Source organism: Chroicocephalus ridibundus, chromosome 3, assembly GCF_963924245.1.
Source record: "Chroicocephalus ridibundus chromosome 3, bChrRid1.1, whole genome shotgun sequence".
NCBI lineage: Eukaryota > Metazoa > Chordata > Aves > Charadriiformes > Laridae > Chroicocephalus > Chroicocephalus ridibundus.
In genome coordinates this window covers 55530067-55552095 of record NC_086286.1, presented here as the reverse complement: position 1 = coordinate 55552095, position 22029 = coordinate 55530067, and the positions used below count along the sequence as shown (strand labels likewise).

General features: G+C 45.2%; 1 protein-coding gene and 1 non-coding gene across 5 annotated transcripts; both read right to left on the bottom strand.

Moving 5' to 3' along the window:
- Nucleotides 1–1594: 1594 nt before the first annotated feature.
- Nucleotides 1595–1677, bottom strand: TRNAL-UAA (transfer RNA leucine (anticodon UAA)). The gene has a single exon. It is a non-coding gene; the product is annotated as a tRNA-Leu (tRNA).
- A 3579-nt stretch (nucleotides 1678–5256) lies between these two features.
- Nucleotides 5257–21761, bottom strand: STX11 (syntaxin 11). Of its 4 annotated transcripts, none has more exons than XM_063329227.1 (3): nucleotides 21661–21745; nucleotides 11329–11563; nucleotides 5257–8322 (listed from the first exon to the last, which is right to left on the bottom strand). In XM_063329227.1, the coding sequence occupies exon 3, from the start codon at nucleotides 8315–8317 to the stop codon at nucleotides 7451–7453; it is 867 nt and encodes a 288-aa protein (XP_063185297.1). In that variant the 5' UTR covers nucleotides 8318–8322; nucleotides 11329–11563; nucleotides 21661–21745; the 3' UTR covers nucleotides 5257–7450. The 4 variants fall into 4 exon arrangements, with proteins under 4 accessions (XP_063185297.1, XP_063185296.1, XP_063185298.1 ...); XM_063329226.1 differs by having other exon boundaries at nucleotides 11359–11563; XM_063329228.1 differs by lacking the exon at nucleotides 11329–11563 and having other exon boundaries at nucleotides 21661–21761.
- Nucleotides 21762–22029: the final 268 nt, after the last annotated feature.

Below are 22029 nucleotides of genomic sequence, written 5' to 3'. Positions count from 1 at the left end.
GCAGGCTCGACACCAGGAGATACCCTTTAACACCCTCATCCCGAACCGTATTGCGCATGGTACTTACCCTCACTTTCACGTTTGTCATGGTTTAAACCCAGCTGGCAGCTACAACCTTGCTCACCCCACCTAGTTCGTATGGGGGAGAGAATCAGAAGAGTAAAAGTGAGAAGAAACTCATGAGTTGAGATAAACACAGTTTAATAGGTAGAGCAAAAGCCACGCATACAAGCCGAGCAAAACAAAGAATTAATTCCTGCTTCCCATTGGCAGGCAGGTGTTCAGCCATCTCCAAGAAAGCAGGGCTCCATCACGCCTAATGGTTACTTGGGAAGACAAAACACCGTAATTCCTAATTTCCCTCCCTTCCTTCTTCTTCCCCCAGCTTTATATGCTGAGCATGATGTCACGTGGCATGGAATATCCCCTTGGTCAGTTGGGTCAGCTGTCCCAGCTGCGTCCCCTCGCATACTCGCTGGTGGGGTGGTGTGGGAAGCAGAAAAGGCTTTGAGAGCTTAGCAACAACTAAAAACACCAGCATGCTATCAAAACTATTTCTCATCCCAAATCTGAAACATCGCACTACACCAGCTGCTAGTACAAAAGTTAACTCCAACCCAACTGAAACCATGATGACATTGTAAAAGCCCTGTGACAGGTTGTCATACAGCGTTCAAAGTATTCAAAGTGCTTGGAACTGGGAAGGAAAAAAAAAAATAAAAAAAAATAAAGTGACACAAAACCCAGCTAAATTACACTTTGGAGCAATAAAGTCGCCACCCGGGGTGGATGAAGCTGGAGGCCATACCCCCACCCAGTGCCACAGGCCCCCAGCGCCGTGCCCCGACGGCACCCTACCAAAGGCGACAGCTTTGCCTCCAGAGGAGGATTCGCGATATGGTTTTTAGGGATGCTTTACCGGGCGCGGTTCCCTCTTCAGACCTGTCCGAGGAGAACCGGCGCGAAGCACAGACAGGGAAACGCGCGGGGCGGCACCTCGTCGGGCTGACACCGGCGGCCACGGGGTGCAGGCCCCAGCCCGGCCGCGCTGGCCACACGCCCGGGGCCTTCGCCAGGCAGCAGGGCCGGCAGGGCACCGTGCCCTCTGCCCCGGGGACGCCGGTCACCCCCTGCCCTCGGCCCCGCCACGCCGCCGGCGACAACACTGGCGGCCCTGGATGTGGCACCCACGGCGGCCACCGAGGCCCAGGCCCGAGCGGCCTGCGGAAGACACGCAGATTTTTTTAAATTTTATCTCTCTCTCTATATATATATGTATATTTATCTATATATATATATTTAAATACTCTTCAAAATTAAGTTGCGAAACCAACTTTAGGCTAAAAGTTCTGGTGTTTAAGGTAGCGCCCGGCGGCCCGATGGGGCGGGGCGGCCCGTCCCGCCGCAGCTGGAGCCGGCTGAGGCCGCCAAGCGCCGGGAGACCCGGGCGGCCGCCCCGACGGCGGGGTGCCGCTCCCCGCCCCTCGCCGCCTCCCGCTGGCTGCCTGCGGCCGCGTCTCTGCCGGGCACGGCGCCCTCCCCGCCATGGAGCTCCGGGGAAAAAAAAAATAGAAATAACCCGAAAAACATTACTTACCAGGAGTGGGGTTCGAACCCACGCGGACATACGTCCATTGGATCTTAAGTCCAACGCCTTAACCACTCGGCCATCCTGGTCCAGATACAGGGACGGCTCCCAGCCGCTCCTACATATGAGGCCGCGCTCGCGACCCTCCGGCCGGCGCCAAGCGCCCCCCGCACGCCCCCACCTCCCCAATTCCCCCCTCCCGCCCCGCTCTCTCCCGCCTTTTTTTCCAGCGCAGGAGGGCGCAGAGCGGCGCGCGCGGGCGGCCCCTCTCGGCGGCAGCGGGAGGCGGGCGGGCAGGGCCCGGCCTGGCGGGGAGCCCTGCCCCGGCCTGGGCCCCGCGCCCCTCGCCCTCCCCGAGCCGAGCGGCAGCCCTTCCCCGCAGGCCTGCCTCTGGCGGGCGCCGGAGCGGAAGGGGGAAAGGGGGGGGGGGGGGGGGGGGGAGGAGGTGCGCGGGGACGGCGCGGACCCGCCCCTGAGGGGAGAAGGGGGGCGGCGGGGGAGCGCTGGGCCAGGCCGCGGGCTGCCGGCTGTGCCCCCCCCGCGGCCTCAGCAGGTCAGATGAGTTGCGGGCTCAGGGGCTGGGGGGGGAAGCCGGGGAGGGCGGCAGTGGGGACGTGTTTCGTCGGGGCAATGGGAGAGGTGCGGAGAGGTGACGGCGGCGAGGCTCGGGGCACCAAAAAGGGAAAAGAGCTCCGCTTCCACACACACCCCCACACCCCCCCGGGCGGTGCTGCCTGGTGAAATACCGACTGGCAGGTGCTGTTGGGAAAACCGTTGTTATGTACTGACATTTCACTTCTTCCTGCCCAGTTGTTACCTGGAATGTATCTTCCCTTGCTAATAGAAGGGAAAAGAAACCAAGCAAAGTCTTACTGGGCTTTAATTAGGAGAAGAATACTGCAGAGGAAAGATTTCTTGCCAATCACCGCTGCCTGCCCAGTCTACGGAAGCACCTGTTGCAATATCCCCAGTTAGTTCCTGCACCGGAACCTCCCTTGTTGTCGCCTGTCCGGAGGGGAAAGGAAAAGTGTCCCATCGCCAGCCTTCACCCCTCCAGCTCCCGCTCCCTTTGCTGCCCATTTTCCAGAGGAGAAAATGGAGATCCTCCATTGCACCAAACCTTGCCACCATTGAGCCTGCCGCCGAGGGATGAGAGACGAGTGCTCGGTGGGGCACAGGCCAGGGATGCTGGGTGGAGTCAGCCTCCAGCAAACTGGGGGCGGCACACAGAGGCCGTCTGCTTCCCCATACGCAGAGCAGGAGCACGTCCTGCTTGGTTGTTAGACACCCTGGTTGTAGATGGCCTCTGTAAGGGGTCTGGGCCTCGAGTTTGCAGGTGCAGGTGGTGCCCTAACCTCTTCAGCTCTTAGTGCTCAGAGACCCCCAGTACACGAGGTGTGGTTGTGAAGGAAAATGCTTCTCACATACAATCAAAGTGAATTGTTAAAATTTTACATACATGAAGAACAGATGTGAAACTCACACTTTCTTTTTCCTTATTTTCATTCACACGCTGGAGCCCATGAATGCAAGAACAGCTCTTTGACTGGAACTTGCCACGCTGTATCATTTGCTTGAAATGGGCATCGTGCCATAGCTAGCATTGCTGCCTGTTCAGTAGGGCTGTGCCTTTCAGCAAAGTACTGAGTAGAGAAATATCATCAGGTTATCTTATTCTCTATTTACGTCTAGCATTATTCTGAGAAATATCATAAAATGTTACTTTTTCCTGTTAAGAGTTTGTGCCCTAACAAACGTATGTGCTGTACGGTAAGGTGCAACTGTGGAGTAGTCTTCCACTGGCTGTTACTGGTTTCGGCTCAACTATTACGAAGACGCTATCTAATATGCTAGAAATGTGGAAGAAGATAGATCTGCTATTGCCTTCTCACATATTAGAGGAACAAATACATGGCTGCATGTGAAAATCACATTGTATCAGCAATAGACTAACTGTAATCACCACATACAGTATCTATTAAATGATACTGTTTCCTGCCTTCATCATATCTGTGATACTTCCCTAGAGATGGAAACAGAATCATGTGTAGCTCTTTCCTTTTTCAAATCAATTCCAAATATCTCCCATGGTTCAAAAATCTAGAGAACCCATTTTGTTTTAGAGAAATTATAAAATACAACTTGGGCTGTGCATTCAAAACATCCTTAATGTAGGTTAGTTAGAAGAGCAGCAGTTCAGCCTCCAGAAAAAAAAAGATAGCTGGGTCTTAAACTACGAGCTATACCTTTACTTTGAGAAGTTTCTCCCAAGACATGTGCCACCGAGATGCCTGCTCAATTGTGTCCGTAATCTGGGTCCCTCACTTTGAGGTCGCAATTGTTCCACTGCTATTTCTCTAAAATGAAACCCATGTTTAAAAAAAAAAAAATCCCGTAAGATGCAATGGAGACTCATACACATATGAAGGAAGTTCACTGTTACATACCAAACATCGTATTTTGTAAGAGGAGATTTTTTTGCTCTTTTATATTTATGCAATGCCCTGTTACATTTTTAGAAAGAGCAAGGTGTGCCTGGTTGCCAGTTCTCCTTTCTCCTCCTCAGAAAGGGCTGAGATTCGGGGAGGGGTGGGGGGAACGGTCATGGAGCTTCTGCTGCTTTCGGTAGGGAACAAAACCAACATAACAGCAACCCTAAAAGCTAAAGCAGCCCCTCTCACATTTTAACTACTTCCCCCTCAAACCCAGCTATAGGGTTTGCCATGTGAGGGACGAGAAAAAAAAACCCCAACCCATGGAATATGCAACGCACATCTCCATAGGAGTCATGCTGACTTTCAGAATGAAAAGGCAGCTCTCCTTAGAAAGTATGAAGACGTCCATTCTGCAGCTTCTGTTATTAGTATGATAACATATTACCAAGCTACTTTTATCATCTTCTTCCACTCATCCTGTGTGGCATGAGTCTTTGCAACTATAGTAAGATGATGTTTTTTTTCAAAAGTCTGTTTAACTGTGACTAGGCAAGTTCATGGGATGGCAAAATTTAAGTTCTTACACAACTGAAGGATAGAAAACCCCCCATACTATTAAGCAATGAACACACGTTTGCAAGGAAGAGAATGATTTCTTCAGTTACTGGAAGTAATTTTTTAAGTGCTTCTAATTCACATTGCAACTTAAAACTAGTTTTAAAGGGTCTCAAGCTGGTACTTCAATAATTCTCAGTTTCTTCCTTGCAGCAGCTGCCTTAAGTCAGGAGAAAAGGTCTACAATTACCTTTTCTTCATGCTTTCACTCTCTTTCCCTGTGCCTCAAATCAGACTAAAGATTTGAATATAAGCTTTGCATATCTACTAATGAAATCATCGAGATCTCTCAGAACTGCCAGAATAAATTTGATTTTTTCTTGCAGTAGAGAATCATCATATAATGTATGAAACTCATTTTTCGTGGGTTTATAGGAAAAATTATGGTAAGTCTATCTCAATATGCAACACATTTGATTTACTGTGGCAACAAATATTAGGAGGACTTTTTTTAGGCAGTGTTTAATCTCCTTTCACCAACTCAGAGTTTAGTCCAGCAGCTTTTAAACTAAACTTTAACAATGCAAGAAACTATTCTGCGCTGCTGATTTGATGTACAACACTCTGCACTTTCATTTTTTCTTATTAAATCTTTTATTCCACTTGTAGACATAAATATGTGCAAAAAAGAAACCAACAAAAAAAAAAGTACATGTTTTTTATCAAAAGCATTGTTGAGCGCTAAGAATATGCAGATGAAATGAAATACGTATTTTATTCTTCATTGATTTATGCCCGTAGGCTGACCCTCGGAGGTTTACGGTATTTCTCTACAAATGCACAGTTCCGTTGCCCGGAATGGCAGTACCTAACGAGTAAACGACTTTGTCTTCTGGAGTAGCACCAAAGCTACGGGTAATGCTGCCAGCTCAACACTCGCCTTTCCCCCACTTCAAGTTTGAACGTTGGGTTGTTGGAGAGGTCCTCAGGCAAGCGTAATACTGATATCATCAGGACAACATTGAATATCAAAATATCTTCTATTTTAGAAGATCGGTGTTCCTCACTCTTCCATGTTACCACAGACAGGTGCTTCAGCGAAAGAGGCTTTCAGTTTCTGAGAAGAGTTATCCATTTAGCTTCTATTTGTGTAAAACACCCTGCCTAGCAAAGAAGTACTTCCCACTAGGACATGGAAACTTGGAAGTTGCATTTGTTGTGCTGTTTTGTTATATCAAAATAAATAGTAAGAAATGTATGGGTGTTTTTTCACATACAAAATTCGTGCGCAAAAGATCAGAAGGGAAACGTTTCATTGCGATTGGTGCAGGAAGATGGCTATGCGCATCTCCCGAGGAAAACTCCCAAATGCAAAATATTTGAAATGTTTAAATATATTTATTAAAATAGGTACAAATAGGATCAGAGTTTTTTTTTAAAAGTCACTAACTTCTGAAAAAATGTCCTGCATTAATTCAAAGGATAGCATTAGGTCACAGCGTATCAGGAAGCCACCTAGAAATATTATAGTTGGAAAACCTCCAGAAGCAGGAGCTATAATCACTCCCCAGGCCTTCCAAATACACGCTTCACTGACAGTGCTCAGTGGTTTCCAGGGCTGCAAATTTTCTATTCCCTCCTTGTATTCCAAACCCATTGTGGGCAGACTCCCCTTACACAAAAGGAGATATTACTTTTAAGCGTGAAAAGAGCACTGAAATGACATTAAAATGTTTTCTTTCTTCTTCAGGTGTACTGAAGAAATATGTCTATTTTCTTTCCCAGGTGGAGATTTCCTCACAATGGGAGAAAAGCCTTGGGTTTTGTACACTAGTAAAATGGAATGTTAATAAATTTAATCCTTCATGTTATTTAAAATATATATAAAAAAATCCATATTAAATCAATGCTTGTAAAAAAATAAAAATCTATTGACAGGATAATCCTTCCACTAAAACTGCTTGTGTGCATGTGCCAGCACAGGAGACCCTAAAATGCTTTCTCTACCCCCCAACTGTTTTCTTCTTATGGGTGCTTCTGCAGAAGGCCACTGCATGCATCTTTTCTGGCTGCAGTGTTAATTGGCAGAAAAATGTATTAGAAGCATAAAAGCATGGCAGTTTTGAAATGAAGAGTATACAGAGTGGCTGACCTCAAAAGCCAGTGAGATGCCTCAGTGTCGCAGTGTTTCTAGCCACCTTGACAAAGTTGCGGGTACTCAAAATGGAGAAAAGCAGTCACTTGCACACAAATGGAGCAAAACGTGCATATTATAATTTAAGGTGCAGTTACTTCTGTTAAGATTCGTGACAGATGGAAATCAAGTTGAAACAGAAAGTTCTGTGTCCTGCTCCTGCTAACAGGCTCAGTATTTTGTCAAATGAACAGAGCAAAAATCTGTTCAAGTATTTGCATCAAGCAGGCTCCAAACTAGTTAAGATTGAAACCTCCTGATTCTGTGGTGTATTGTGTCACTCCAGGCGGCAAGGCTGCACCGCCTGCAGACTCACTGTGACAAAGAATAAAGTTACTTCTTCAAATGTCTCATCTTCCCTAGGCTGAGTTATACAACCCATCATTCATTCCTCTCTCTTGCTTATCTGAAACAAGTATTGCAGAGTTTTTCTTGCACCTCTAGTTACAGCAACAGAGTACATTTCAATTAGAAATAGATTAAAAATAGTTTTATCAACATTTCTAGCAGCTCTCAAATAGAACAGCCTTCAGCACATATTGGAAAAAGGCAATGAACAGAACTGACTGCAAAATAGCCCCCCCCTTTTCTAGGGGTTGCCATTACAGAAAAGTCACTGGAAAGAGTGCCTCGTTCTGAAGATGTTTGAGTCGGTCTGGGATAGCTTCAGTGGGATAGTCACCTTCTGCAACAGGATAAGCAGCAGCAGAGGATTGTTCTGAGGGGGTGTTTTCTTCTGTATTCCAAAGCTTTTTTCACTTGCTCTTTAGCGTCTCCTACATAGTCCTCAACATTTTGCATATTTATCTCAATGACGTTGAAGGTGTCCGCCTGTTCCTCCACTAGCAGGCCCACCTGCAGAAAGAGCTCGTGGACTTCCTTAATGCGACCTTCTAACTTCACCAGTTCCTTATGACGTGTCTCTATCTCATTCAAGGCTGAGCGAGCCCCCTTAACATCCGCCAAGAGATTCTCAGAGAAGACGTCCCACCTGCCTTGCTCAATCATCTCCTCAATCTGGTTGCCAGAAACATCTTTACCCATGATCTCTAGCTGCCGCTGAATTCGAATCTTGCAGTTCTCCCGTTGGTTCATTTCTGTTGCATTGTATTCAAACATAGCTTCCTGAAAGGCATGCATGAGGTCAACGTAGTGGTTCTTCGCTACCCTGGCAATGACAGACATTGCACCGTATTTTGTTATTGCATCTTCGCTGAAATCTCTCATTATCTGGAGTTTCCTATGGATGCTTTCTCCGCGGGCCTTGATGTCTCTGGCAATACAATTAGTATCTCGTTTGATGCTACTAATACGGCGCATGGAAGTAAGGAAGCGGGTGTTTTGCTTTCTGAGCCGCTTGACATCCTCTTTTAGGTGGTCGTTTTCTGTCCGGATGTTCTGTATGTCTTTATGAAGAATTTCCAAGGCATAATCAGTCTCATAAAGGAGAACATCGCGGGGTGAATTTTCATCATCCTCACTATCAGAAAACTGTTGGTTGTGTAACCTGGCAAATTCGCGCAGCTCGTTTAGCCGGTCTTTCATCCTGCCTGTAAAACAGGAGGAAGAAGTTTAAAGTAAATAAAATATGGGTTTACAAGGGTTGAAAGTTCATAACTAGTAACTACATCATAGGTAACTACATCAAAGACAACCCAAAATATCAGATTTTAAATTTGTTCACAGTATTTTATACGGTGATGGATCTCAGATCCAAAACTCTGGTGCTAGCACACTCTCCTGGAAACTACAAAGCTTAGAAACTAAAAAAGTGCAAGAGAGAAGACAACAAATCCTGAAGACAAATCCAAAAGAATGATAAGACAATCCCCAACCCCCCAAAATTGCCAGTCTTTCACTTTGAGAAAAAAAATCGAACTTTTGAGCAAATGATAGGAAGCCTTCAGCTATCAGTATGTGTAGACGTGTTAATAACTGAACGCTTCCCACCACTCCTCACTCGAGAAATCTCCTCTAGATCTTGACTCTTCATTACATCGATGGCCCCAGATGTCACAAGTCCTCTGTCATTCTAAGCTTGCTTTTTCTGTGAGAAGAATAGGAAGCCTCTCAGAAACAGAAATGGCACTTACCAATACAGTTGAGAAATAAAAGTTTCGAGAAATGGTGTGGAAAGTATCAAGATAGAATAAAAAAAAAAAAAAGGGCAAGTTCAGGGTCTCCAGACGCTGTCATTGACCATAGCGTACCAGGCATCAAGCAAAACAACACAGCAATAGCAGCATTCTGTAAGTAAAAACCTCCACCCTTCTTTTTTGTATGATGGAAACATCCTACTGAAGAAATAAAGTAATGCTGTTCTTACAGATCACGATTAGTTTTCTGTGTGTTTGCCGCAGATGTAGTTAACTAAAAATTTCATTAAAAAAGCCACAAAATGAGTAATCTGTACAGACCAGTTATGTGATAACAAAACATATGTCTCCTTTAAATATGTTGTTTACTTCAAACTCCAGACCTAAAGTCTTTGCAGAAAATGAAATCTGAAAGAAAGCTCCAGCAAGAACCCTGCACCAAGTGTTACAGCAAGCAGGAAGCTGAACATTTCCCATCACAAAAGCTGTACCTCACATGACCTCATTTAAATTAATAAAAAAGAGAACCAAGTTAAGAAGCAGCACCAAGCAGGACATCTCCAGATCTCTGTGTCTGGAGAATTCATTTTTGTTTTTCCAGGAATTAAAGTATCTTGACAGCATTTACAAACATGCTATCCATGGTGAATGACACATCCCATCATTGGATCATCAGTTATTCCCAGGCTAAGAAAAGTTGCATGTGTACATACCCAGTGTGAATTAAAACTGCAAGTTTATAATCTGTTTCATGGAATTCCGAGATGTGTTAAAGATGTTAGGGAGGAGATGGAACAATTCCATCACAGACAGAGCCTCTGGGCTCATATAGTTCATTGGGGGTACATACTGGTCTTGAGAAGTGTCCTGATTAAGATTACATTTACACCGAAGCAAAAAAAGTGAATTTCATCTTAAACCAATTCTTTTACAAGCAGTGTAAACCAAGGAAGTCCATTAATATCCTGAGAGAAGAGCTTTCATTCAGGAATCCACATATGTAAGATAATTCTTTGAATTTAAAATATAAGCCACATAGATTCAGCACAATCATACAGAGAAAGCTTTAGGAAATGAAAGGTTTTCCACCTCCTCCCTCAGCAATAATAAAATCAAGACTTTCACCTCATACCACAACACCAAGATGAAAAATCCCCATCTGAAAGGGAAAAAAAGAAGAAAAGTGTGGTGCAGTTTAAAAGTCAGGTTTACTTGGCTTTAAAACTGCATGGACAAATTTACGTAGAGGCACTGAGCCAGTGAGAACATTTACCCTTCCTGTCTGGAAATAGTGGACCATTTTCTAAACAGCGTAGTGGAAAGGGAACAAAGGCATCGAGCAATCTCAGGATTATTTAGATCTCTGCTAATCACTGTTTCTGAGATGCTTTTCACCTGAAATGTCGTGGCTCTGAAAACCAGTCGCATTGCTCATCTGACTGCATTCCTGACTCTTACTGGCGTCCCTAGAGCTGATGATCCTCCCACTTCTAGTATGAACCTCGAACTGCCATGTGTTGGGTCCAGCAGTTTATTCTTTTTGTGTTTAGCATCTACATTTGGAAACAGCAAACAATGTTTTTTTTCACGACTTTGAAATGACAATTCGCAACTGCAAGGTGCCATTCATGTAAACTAAATCGTATGTGTGCCTTTGTTGCCTTTGTGCTCACCATTCCTTGAACTTAAGAAAAGCTAGATTTCATCAGCCTTCCACAGAGAGCAGACTGACAATTGGCTCAACAATAATTACATTTTACTTTTTGTGCTTGATAAGGAAAAAACAAACAGAAAACCACACTGAGTAAGAGCTCCTGCATAATAAACTCATAATTTTGTAACAATAAATCTACCCTTCTGTCCCCCTAGCCTCAAAAGTGTAACTTGCAATTTTTCGTTCTCACCCACAACTATTTTAAGGTGTTAGATAAAATAAAAACAGGAAGAAATGGAGAAGCAAATACATGGCAATTCACAACATGAAAATACTAATGCTGTAATAAGTTCATGTGTATAGTAACTCTGCAGCATCTCTGTAAAAATATTGATTTTTTTTAACACAACATGAAAGGTTAAAAAACGAAGTAATAAAGGAAGAGTAAGGAGCTGTCAAGTGTGGCCTCAGATTGCACCTACACACAGGAACATCATGCAGTTAAACACTGGCCTATCTCGTATCGCTCACACCAAGTCTCTGCCTACAGTCTGCATGTGCTGAATAAAATTTGTACAATGTAAAATTTAATATTCATCATTCAGTTCATGGACAGATATCTCATTTACTGTGTTACTACTGTTAATTTCCTCAGGGATTTCTCCTGTGAAATCTCTGGAAAGCTCCAGAAACTCGTAACAGTTTTTTGAGGGAGGTCAGATCTAACAGCCCCATCCACAGACACAGGTTTCAGCCTAGAATGATTAAGGACAACGCTATCACTCTTGATGAGTTATGATGCCCACCTGAGACACCTGAAGCACAGTTCTTCGTACCTGGTACGTTCAGAAGTCAGCTCCTTCTGACTTTGGTCACTGCTGCAAGCCTCGGGCACTTTGCTGAGTAAGACCACGAAGTACGAAGCTGGACATCAGTGAATGAACACATGGATTGAGGCCACTTGTGAGAAGGTCATCTCCAACGATACATAAAACATTGCCCACGATCTCTGTGGTCTAGTAGATCCAGTAGAATCCAATTCTAAATGTGAACAGAGGATCGAATTACAGTTGCACTGACAACCTTCAACAAGGGGTTTCCCAGTGTCTGAGTGCTTAGCTATAAAAGTCCTACATTATTTCAGACTACATACCAAAACTTACATTCAAGGGGGTCAACATTAGGATCCTCAACTTTGCATTGAGGACCTGCACCCGTCAGGGTAATGGCTCCACAGCTAAAGTGATCACACTTCTGTCCTAACAAATGGCTTCCGTCTCTCCAAGCCTGACTTCACAGTCATGCAAAATCAGGGACTTTTTGACATCTTTCATTCTCCCTGAGTCCTGCCTTTTTCTCTCTGTTTCCAGAGCGCATCACCTGGCCTGCTTCCCACTTCACCTTCACGTTTTCAAGATGTTCTTCCTTATCTACATCCAGTGCCTGGGCAGGATGGAGGACAGGAAGAGAACGACTTTCTGCCTGTATTTCAGCATCATATTAGGCCACAAACACCACAAATTGCAGAGGATGTTCAGCTTTATGCCAGAGCATGCTCAATTATTCTGTAGGTTAGCATTTGCAGTATTTGGCCAAAGACATCTGTGAGGTTCAAGAAAATGTTTAGATTTCAGCTTCCGTGAGCACCTTTTGCTCAAGGAACACAGTAAATTTATTTAGGGCATTTGCAAATTGCTGCTTTGAGAGACTCGCAATTTGGCAAAGTTTTAGGAAAACAGCAGGCTCAAATGCAATGCCACCACAGAGTTCTTTCCCCATTTCAAATTCACATTTCAAACAAAGGGGAACCAGATCTTCCCAAGAAAGGACAATAACTTCCAAGCATTCCTTTGATAGTGTCAGGGACAGACACTGAAGAGCTGAAACAAATGAACAAACAAGCACGGGAGAGCAGGGGGGAACAGCCATTTAAAAAATTTCAGTGAAACAGATCAGCATTTAGAAAACTTGACCTTCTTTATCAAATGCTGTTGTCACTCAGGAAAGTTTGCATCTACATACAAGTTCACAACATTGTTTGTAATTAAAACAACAATATATTAATACCTAGTACATTACTAGTTGTTAAGGATAGCCTCAGCACTCATTCTTTAAAATGAGCGGCAATCTCTCCCTTAATAGAGGGCCTGGTGCAGCAGTAGAAGTTGGGCTTTCTGGCCAGAAAGGAACTCAGCAGAAAAGGTCCTTGGAGCGTGGGTGGGCATCAAGTTGAACATGAGTCAGCAATGCGCCCTTGTGGCAAAGGAGGCCAACAGCATCCCAGGCTGGAGTAGCAAAAGTGGTCAGGGGAAGTGATCCCTCAGCATCCACATCTGGAGTGCTGCGTTGTGCTGGGGTTCCTGAGCGCAAGAGACATGGACACACTGGGGTGAGTCCAGGGGAGGCCACCAAGATGGTCAGAGGTGCACCTGACTTATGAGGAGAGCCTGAGAGAGCTGGGAGTGTTCAGCCGGGAAACAGGAAGCTCAAGGGAGATCTTGTTGCTGTCACCAACAGCCTAATGCAAGGGTGGACCATTCATGTTGGACCATTCTTGTGCTGCACAGCAACAGCACAAGAGGCAACAGACCCAAGTGGGAACAAGGGAAATGCCAGCCAGATAGTAGAGGGGGAAAAAACCCCAAAACCTTCAAAAACATTGGAAAAGGTGCACAGAGAAGTTTGGAATCTGCATCCTTGGAGATATTCAAAACTTGACTGGACATGGCCCTCAGCAACCTGCATCACCTGTGTGTGGTTTCAGGGGGGCTGGATTAGATGACCTCGAAAGGTCCAGTCTAAACGGTTCTAATGGACCAGCCTTTGGTCAAAAGTTTGCTAATTTGAACGTGAGTTCAAATAAGTATATTCAACTCCTTGCACTGGTTTATTTAGGATACATCTAACACATTAGAATATCAAGACACCAACTACTCTGTACTCTGGGGTAATGGCCCGAAGAGTATAAACACCTTAATTCTAAGAGTGTGTGTTTTAATAGATTAGATTAGCTGTCAGTTTTATTTTCTTTTAAAATACTGTGTATATTCAAACTGGAATGTGTACTTCCATGTTTGTATTTTTGGGCTAGAGAAATCTGGCCTTCTAAAAATCAAGTTCCTTCTGCAGTCCATCACAGTGTGTACACCTGAACACACACTCACACGCAGATTAAATACAGGCCAGGTAATGACTGCAGAGGTTACAACTTTGAAGTCAGGTATCTACCAAGTACAGTCAGCTGAGGACACGTTCAGTATTCATCTCTTCATGTTAGCATGCTACTTCTTGGTATTAATCACCACTATGACTAGCTTTCTCATGATGCACGAGGAAGACGCCAGCTGTCCTGTTGCAGTGAGACTGTGGCCCCACACAACTCTGCACAACGTGGTATTTCAGACAGGAAAGGAAATCCACTCTGAAAATCAAAAACCGTGCATACACGTGAAGCCCCTTTCCATTAGCCCCCTATACATACAAATAGGAGTTCTGAACTACTGTAACATTTGCAATAAGAAGCCATTTGCAGTAATAGAATTCCGCTGTAAGAGCATGCTGTGCATACATTTCCATTGCTGCACTAATACTCTGCAGCCTGTTATTTAAGTAGAAATAATTAAGAAAGGACGAAAAGTTATTTCTGTAGAAACAAACGAGTTGCACACATATAATTGTTTCAGCTTTAACATTTGTACATCCACATCACTGAGTTTGGGGACAAATGGTGAAATAAAGCAGCAGTTACAGCACAGCATCTATATTTCACCAGCAGCAGCTGGGAAGGAAGCCAGTGTACATTTTTTCTTTTTACAGCATTCATAAAAGGCAGACGTTAGTTAATACCAGCTTGTGGATTACCAAAAGTCTACCCAGTAATCTCTTCAGCCTTGAGTAGGACCTTACAAGATGAAGCTTTTATTTCAGTTGAAGTGGCTTATTGGAGGAACAACAGATATTTCAAAAGAAACCAGTTAAAAACCATTTATATCAGTGGTTCTTCTCTCCCTCAGAAGGTAAAAGTCCTTTTCTGCTCTACTACAAAAAGTCCTTTTGTGCTCCACTACAATCCCAGGTGGCTCATCCCGTCTCTGAATGGCATCTGCTCTTGGTTGCATGACACGTGACAGATGTGACCCAAGAAACACGCAGTGAACAATTAGGGAAGAACCTGCTCCTAGGCAGAATTACTTCATAGCCAAGTGTGTGTCAGCACATTCCAGTAACTTCCCAGGCTGCTTGTGGAGGATGCAGTATCGATGGAAATCCACTCGGACTGGCTGAATTGAACACACTCAATTACAAGGCAAATAGTGTGCTGCCGTTGCACAATCTGCATTTTGTATAGGAAAAAGATGTGTTGAATGCAGCTGAAGCCTTTCATTTAAGAGCTGGAGTCTCAGATTTAGTCATAATTTTCTACTGTTTCTGTTTGGGAAACAACTGTCATAGAGCAGATTTAATCATTTGGCCTGGTAGCTTTTCCAATAATAGATTTGACAATATTAACTTGGAAAACAGACTATTGTTTACAATAGATTTTCCTCTTTCCAAAAGACCTTCTAATTGACTCACAGCAGGCAGCTAGTCATCTTTTCAGACCAAATTCTGTCTCCCCAAACACGTCACAGAATCACAGAATGGTAGGGGTTGGAAGGGACTTCTGGAGATCATCTAGTCCAACCCCGCTGCCAGAGCAGGGTCACCCAGAGCAGGCTGCACAGGAACGCGTCCAGGAGGGTTTTGAATGTCTCCAGAGTTGGAGACTCCACCACCTCTCTGGGCAGCCCGTTCCAGTGCTCTGCCACCCTCACAGGAAAGAAGTTCCTCCTCATGTTCAGGTGGAACTTCCTATGCTCAAGTTTGTGCCCATCACCTCTTGTCCTCTCACTGGGCACCACTGAAAAAAGGCTGGCCCCATCCTCCCGACACACACCCTTTAAGTATTTATAAGCGTTGATAAGATCCCCCGTCAGTCTTCTTTTTTCCAGACTGAAGAGACCCAAATGCCTCAGCCTTTCTTCATAAGAGAGGTGTTCCAGTCCCCTAATCATCACATGTCCATCACTGGTGGAACAGCAGGCTTGAATTTCTCAAATGGCTCCTCTTTTTTCTTGCTTCTCATCTATGAGAGCTTCAGGAAACACCAAAAATCATAATCTAATGATTAGAACAGTTTGCCTTCTGGAGCTGTTTTAAGATCATGACCGTATATTCTGCTCCAATATTAACAGCTATGACAGAGATCAGCATTTCAAAATCTTTTTGTAGCCTCACTGAAAGGAAGTTATCTTCTCCGGAGTTTCTTGGATTGGGCAATATTTAAAAATAGGCAAAAAGTATTCAGGACTGACGGTACATTGGTTAACACAAAGCGGCAGTTATGAAGCTACAGTAATCCAGCAAGAAGCTGCAAATGCACCTGCAGACTATTAGACACTACCTGCTTCATATTGTAGTCAAAGGCTATGTACAGCAAAACACCTCCTTTATGCTTTCAGTCACCCTAGTGAGAAGTGTACACAGTTACAAATGTCTCAGGGCAGGGTTTTCTTTCCAAAAGCTTGTATGAAACGTCAACTTCTCTGTTTGTACCAGAACAAGTGATTTACTACAAGCTGATAGATGCAGAGATCTAGGGATGGCTCTATTCTTTGCAGGCTATTTCTGCAGTTGTCAGAATCTCCCAGTCTCCAGTGGTTCCTCTCCTACCATAAAGGCTAAGAAAGGTACAGGGGAGAAAATTAACATTCAAATAGTTTGTTGCCTCTAACTCGAAGTAATGAGGTACTAATTGCCTGAATACTGATTGCTTTGGAGGTTCTTCTTTGTCTCATCCCGGTTTCTTTACCAGTATTCAATCTCTTCAACATGAAGTAACTCTCAATTTTTGTACAACACCATGTTACAAATTCAAGGATCTAGGGTGCATCTCATACGTCTCAGAGCTATTCAATAGGTTAACCATCTTTGCGTTTTCCATCGACAAGTTATCAGGCTTTCTAGCTTTCAGTATCAAAACTAGAGGAAACCGCTAGCATGCATTAAATGCACGCATAATATGCATTGCATTTTCACATGTTTATGATGAGACTGACAAAAAACATCTGGAGTTTTAACTTGTTACTAAACAGTAGCACATGCTAAGTAAACATTATTCCTGCATTGGAGAGGACAGCCTGTAGCGTACAGGTTGACTGCTGCTATTTACTGACTTGTCTAAATTTTCACTGGAGAGCTGTGGGTCACCGCTGACAAATTTTCAATCCTGGATAGACAACAAAACAGATTCTCAGTATCTCCTCTTGACATTTTTCTCACAAGTCACACTAATGAGCCATTGTAACTAGATTATTTTTTTTTTTTTGTATGGCTGTGAGGGCCTGTACCCAGGCTTTAAAAAAATACATTTCTCCATCTTCACTACATGGACCATTGAAAAGTGTTAGTCTTCACGTGCTTTGTTTGAACCCCCTCCCAAAATTGGGACCTCTCCAGCAGTCGCCATGTTTCTGTATTTAAATAGAAGTTAAGGACAGGAAAGTGTAATGCTCACCGTAAGTTTAGCCAGCTCCATTTCCTAAGGATGCTAGAAAAGGAATATATAGTTAGCAACTGCAGGGTTTGAAAACTTGCTAAATCCTTGTAATCCTTGAGACCCGTGAGTTGACTCCGATCAGTTTTAACATACACAGTTTGCTAAAAGCAGAGCGCCATTACAAAGAGTAGATGACCATGCACGGGACTGTGTTTTACCCCAGGGGGAGAAAAACAATCCCACCACCGCTCTCCATTCAGTGCTTTTCCACACATGCAGCGTGCTGCCGGCTGACCACTGCAGCGTGCCCGTCCTGCCCCAGGCAAAACAAAGTCTTCAGGCAAAATTGGCCTGGATGGAGACGAGGGGAGCATGAACTGTACCTCCACGGCCTTGGCAAATAGCTAAGACAGAGCCCTACCACCAGCATAAACAGTGAGACAGCCACCCATGCATTCCTTCGCAATTACTACAGCTTGGCATCCTCATGAGTCACTGCCCAAGGAAATCAGGCGACGGACGCACTCACATGCAGCACTGTCGCTACAGTGCCATAAGTATATACATTATCTAATTAATCACCTCAGCTTCCATGAAACACATTGGCTCAGCGAAATAGCTATGTACATACCACATTTATATAACTACTATTCCTACCACACAGTGGTATTTATAAGCGATTAAGACATTATGTTGGCATCTGAGTAGAAATACGAGGTTGCATGTGATCATCAGTCAGAAGCAACATGTTCTTACAGACATTTTTAAATTAGCACAACAGCATTACTTTTTAAATTATACATATATTTAAAGCTTGTAATGAAGTATTACAATCTGAGATCAAGTACTCTTAGCTTTAAAAAAAATCACTTAAAGATTGTATACAGGGTGTTTTATTGGTATTTGTTCATGTGGGCCAGTACACATGAGGCTCAGTTCTGGATCCTACTACAAAATTTACACAACTGTAACTGGACCAAAATAGTTTCAATCAGGAAATAAGCCCCACAGCCACACGTGCATACCCACAGCCTCAGCCCCGGGACACGCCTGGCACTGGCAGACTTTATGGCAATTACTGTACACTATTTAGCAGCCCATGGGTGTTTACAGGCCTCTTCAAACCAGTGAAGCTGAGACAAGATATAGATGTAATTAGGCATACACTGGCCAGTGGCACTTTGAGAATCTGTTCCTGACTGGGCATATCCAAAGCTCAAGCCAGCTTTATTCTCCCTTTCAAAAATAAGTGATTTGTCACTTACACAAATACGGCACAGAGGAAAGACACAGCAGGAAAAGCTGACGTGTTCAGAACTTCCTTGGCTTTTGTCAACATAGTTTTGTCAAGAATAATCTTGGCAATTAATGGGTTAACCGTCATTAGTAGATAAAGCAAACACTGCACACATGATAAGCCTTCGGAAGCCAAGATACGTGACATCATTCTGTCTGTGATAAACTACAAAAATAGGGTCTAGATGAGACGTGCCATACACTTTGTGTGATAGGCCAGATGAGATATCAAGACGCTCGACACAATCAGCAAAAGCCATCAGAACAGATGTAGAAACTCAACAGCATTGCTTCCCCTCAGGCGGAGCCCCCCTGCTCCCCAAGACGGGGCTCCCAGGAGCCAGCCCTGGGCAGGAGCAGTGTTCCCGCTCCCTGGGAATGATGTTCCTCACCAGACGTGCCTCATGTCGGGGACACGTCTTGGGGGGAAACCCAAAATGTAACGGGGAGAAGCCAAGTGGCTTCTCTGCAAAACTGCATAAAAGTGGTAACCCCACATTTGGTGCTGAGATGAGTTTATCGCATCAAATTAACATCGCCTCAGTAATTTTTGCACTGTGCTTTTGTCATCCCTGCACTACAGGGATGGCCAAACAGTCAAAGAAAATTGATGGGCCAGATAAAAGATAATGGAAAGTGCATCTGGTCCAGCACCTGCATATTTGACTCAGCAGTTGCCTTTTCACCATCAGAACTCATTTGGAATATGCCGACATTATGATGGATTTCTGTGACACTAGAAGGTTATCCCTATTTTCCATTAGCAACTTGGAGAGTGGAACCAAACAGGAGCCTGTACGGTCTCCAGGTGATGCTGAACTGGAAGGGGGTGGAAGAGAGCGTGTGGTGGCAGAAGGGAGGAGAAAAGATGAGAATTTAAGACGATCTTGGCAAGCAAGAAAAGTACTAACGAAAATGAAAGGACATTCAATAGAGACGAGCCTGGTATGGTACATTTAGAAGAAATCATCTGCACAGAAGGAAAGTAGGGAATACCTAGTTTGGTAGCAGGAAGGATCAGTGGGGTTATAGCAGACTGCAAGCTAAAAACCAAGTTCACAATATAATGGCATTGTACAGAACCTCATGCCTTATATGAGAGATGGCATGGGAAGGACTGGTTTTACTCTGCTTGGCATAGGTAAGGCCTCAGTAGGAATAGTACATCCTGCACCAATTACCAAACTTAGAAAGTCACAGGATAACGGACAGTGTTTCCAATATACAACCCTGGAGGAAGAGGAGTCGAGGGACTTATGTTTAATTCATGCAGCAGATCAGGCAGAGAGACACAGTGCTCTAATGTATAAAAGGAGTTTATAAAAAGAGAAATGATCAGCTTGTTCCCTATGTTGACATTGGAAACGCATGAAGTAATCCATTCATTTCACACATGAGAGGTCTGTTGAACTAGCTGCGACTAGCTGAAAACTGGGCCATTTTCCTGCAGGAACACTATGGGAGCCTCTTCATAGAGGGCAGCGAGAGGCTACAGAAACCTCTCTCAGGTCTGGCTTCGGTGCACTGCTACAATGCACTAAAAGGACTAGGTAATGTCTTACAGTCCCCCCATGGCCCTGCAATGCCTTCGCTCCCAGCCTCATGGCGTGTCCAGCGCAGCGTGGGTGCTAGCACAGGTGAGCCTGGGGAGCAATTCGGGTGACCCTTTTCACCCAGCAGATTCCCTTACCTATTATTTCTGCACCAGCAACAACTAGAATTTCTCCTTTTGGAGGAGATTTTGGTTACTGTTCCAGTATAATGCAAGGTGTTAGACATGAAGCCTAACCCCACAGCACAAGAAATCTCCAAGACTGATAAAATATGCCCTTGTGTTCCTTAACACCATGTTTATCTGCAGTGCCCCGAAGATACTGTTATCACTTTATACCTATTTTAATGTCTCAAGAAATCTTATGTACCGCGCTTAATTTCTTCATCTCTTATGACAACAGAGTTTAACCTGCAGTTTTAGTCTCAGCCAAAACACCAGATATATTTGCCATATGACTTAACATGCAATTTCAGTTTCAGAGCAGTGGTCATACAAGGAAGCCAGTGAAAAAAAATGAGGTGAGAAAGAGATCATCAGAGGTGCTGGGCACTTAAACCATCCTTTCTTAAGGATGACCTTTAGTCTGTCTGTTAGAACTTTGGTCTGTTTTGAATAAAAAAAAAGTTATGCTCATCTTGCAGTCTCACCACTTCCATATAAAACTATTTAAATAGCAAGTAACACCACTGGCAGGAAAGCGGCATCCTTCAAATTGTATTCTCATCTTAAAAAGCCATATAGTGCCATTTTGATCCCTGACAGCTTAAAAAAAACCAAACAAAACAGTTCCTAAAATACCATCTATAGAACAGGAACAAGAAGCATGAATGTCCGTTTTAGGCCAGTGTTATTCTTCTAGTCATTTCCTTTCCTGGTATCACACAGTTACACACATTTATCTCACACATACACCAGTACTAATTCTTCTTGGCAGGAAAGGAAACAAATATCAATTAATAGGAAGCAATCAAAGAACGCTAACTTTTGCACCCACTCGCAGCTCTGGCCATGCTGATGCTCAAGAAAGAAGTAAAAGCTATGATATTTTGCATAGAAACCCAATTTTCTACAAAATCTGCTCCGGAGCTATTCATAACTACATATGAGCATCTTCATACCTGCAGATGAGCACCATGAATGAAATGTTACTACTCGTTAAGCCAGCCAGACAAGGCGGGTAGAAATTCAGACACCTGCTGGGACTGGACGAGGAGACTCATATTTGAAAGCGCTTCTGGTTTTCCCTCACCCTGTGAAAACCCCTTTTGCGGGACCGGAGCTACCCGAAGGCAGCTCCGCACCCAAAAGCCCGCTCTCCATCCGCGGCCGTCCCTTCTGCCTCCGGGCTTCAGGCTTCCCCTCTCGACTCAAACCGGGCAGTTTCGTTTACTCTCAGACAAAACCGAGGTGCGAAGCGCTCCCAGAGCCCCGCGGCCCCTCCCGCCCCGCCGGCTGGGCTGGCCGGCGCTGCCAGCACCGGACACGGAGCGGGACTCCCCCCGACAGCAGGGGATGGGGCGGGCTGACCGCCACCGCCGCACCCCGAGCCCTGGCCCGCCCCGAGGCCGCCCTCCGTCCCGCAGCAGCTCCGGGCCGGCTGGGCGCCGGGGGACCCCGGCTGATGCTGAGCGCGCCTCGGGCATACGGCGGAGATCCCGTCCCGGCAGCCGACGGGGTGAAGGAGCCCATCCCGGCCGGTTCCCCGAGGAAAGCGCCGTCTCGTCCTCCCCCATCCTGACAGGTACTCACCCCGGGCAGGGCAGCCCGTCCCGTCCCGGCCGGTCCCGTCCCGTCCCGCTGCCCCCGAAGTGCCGCTGCCGCCGCAGCACCCGCGCCGTCGAGGCCGGCGCTTGTCCCCGACGAGCGCCCCGCCCCCGCCGCCCGTCTCGCCCGCCTATTGGCTGAGAGAGAGGGAGTTTATTTGCATAGTAGCGCCCCGCCCCCGGCGGGCTGTCAATCACGGCCGTCGTTGCGGGGTGCGGATGGAGGGGCGGCCGCGCCGTCACCCCTTCCTCCTCCTCCTCCTCCTCCTCCTCCGTCCCCTCGGGGCGGCGCTCGGCTCGCACCACTCCCTAGCGGGGGGAAAGTCCGCCCCGTGGGTGCTGGGAAGCGTGGGTG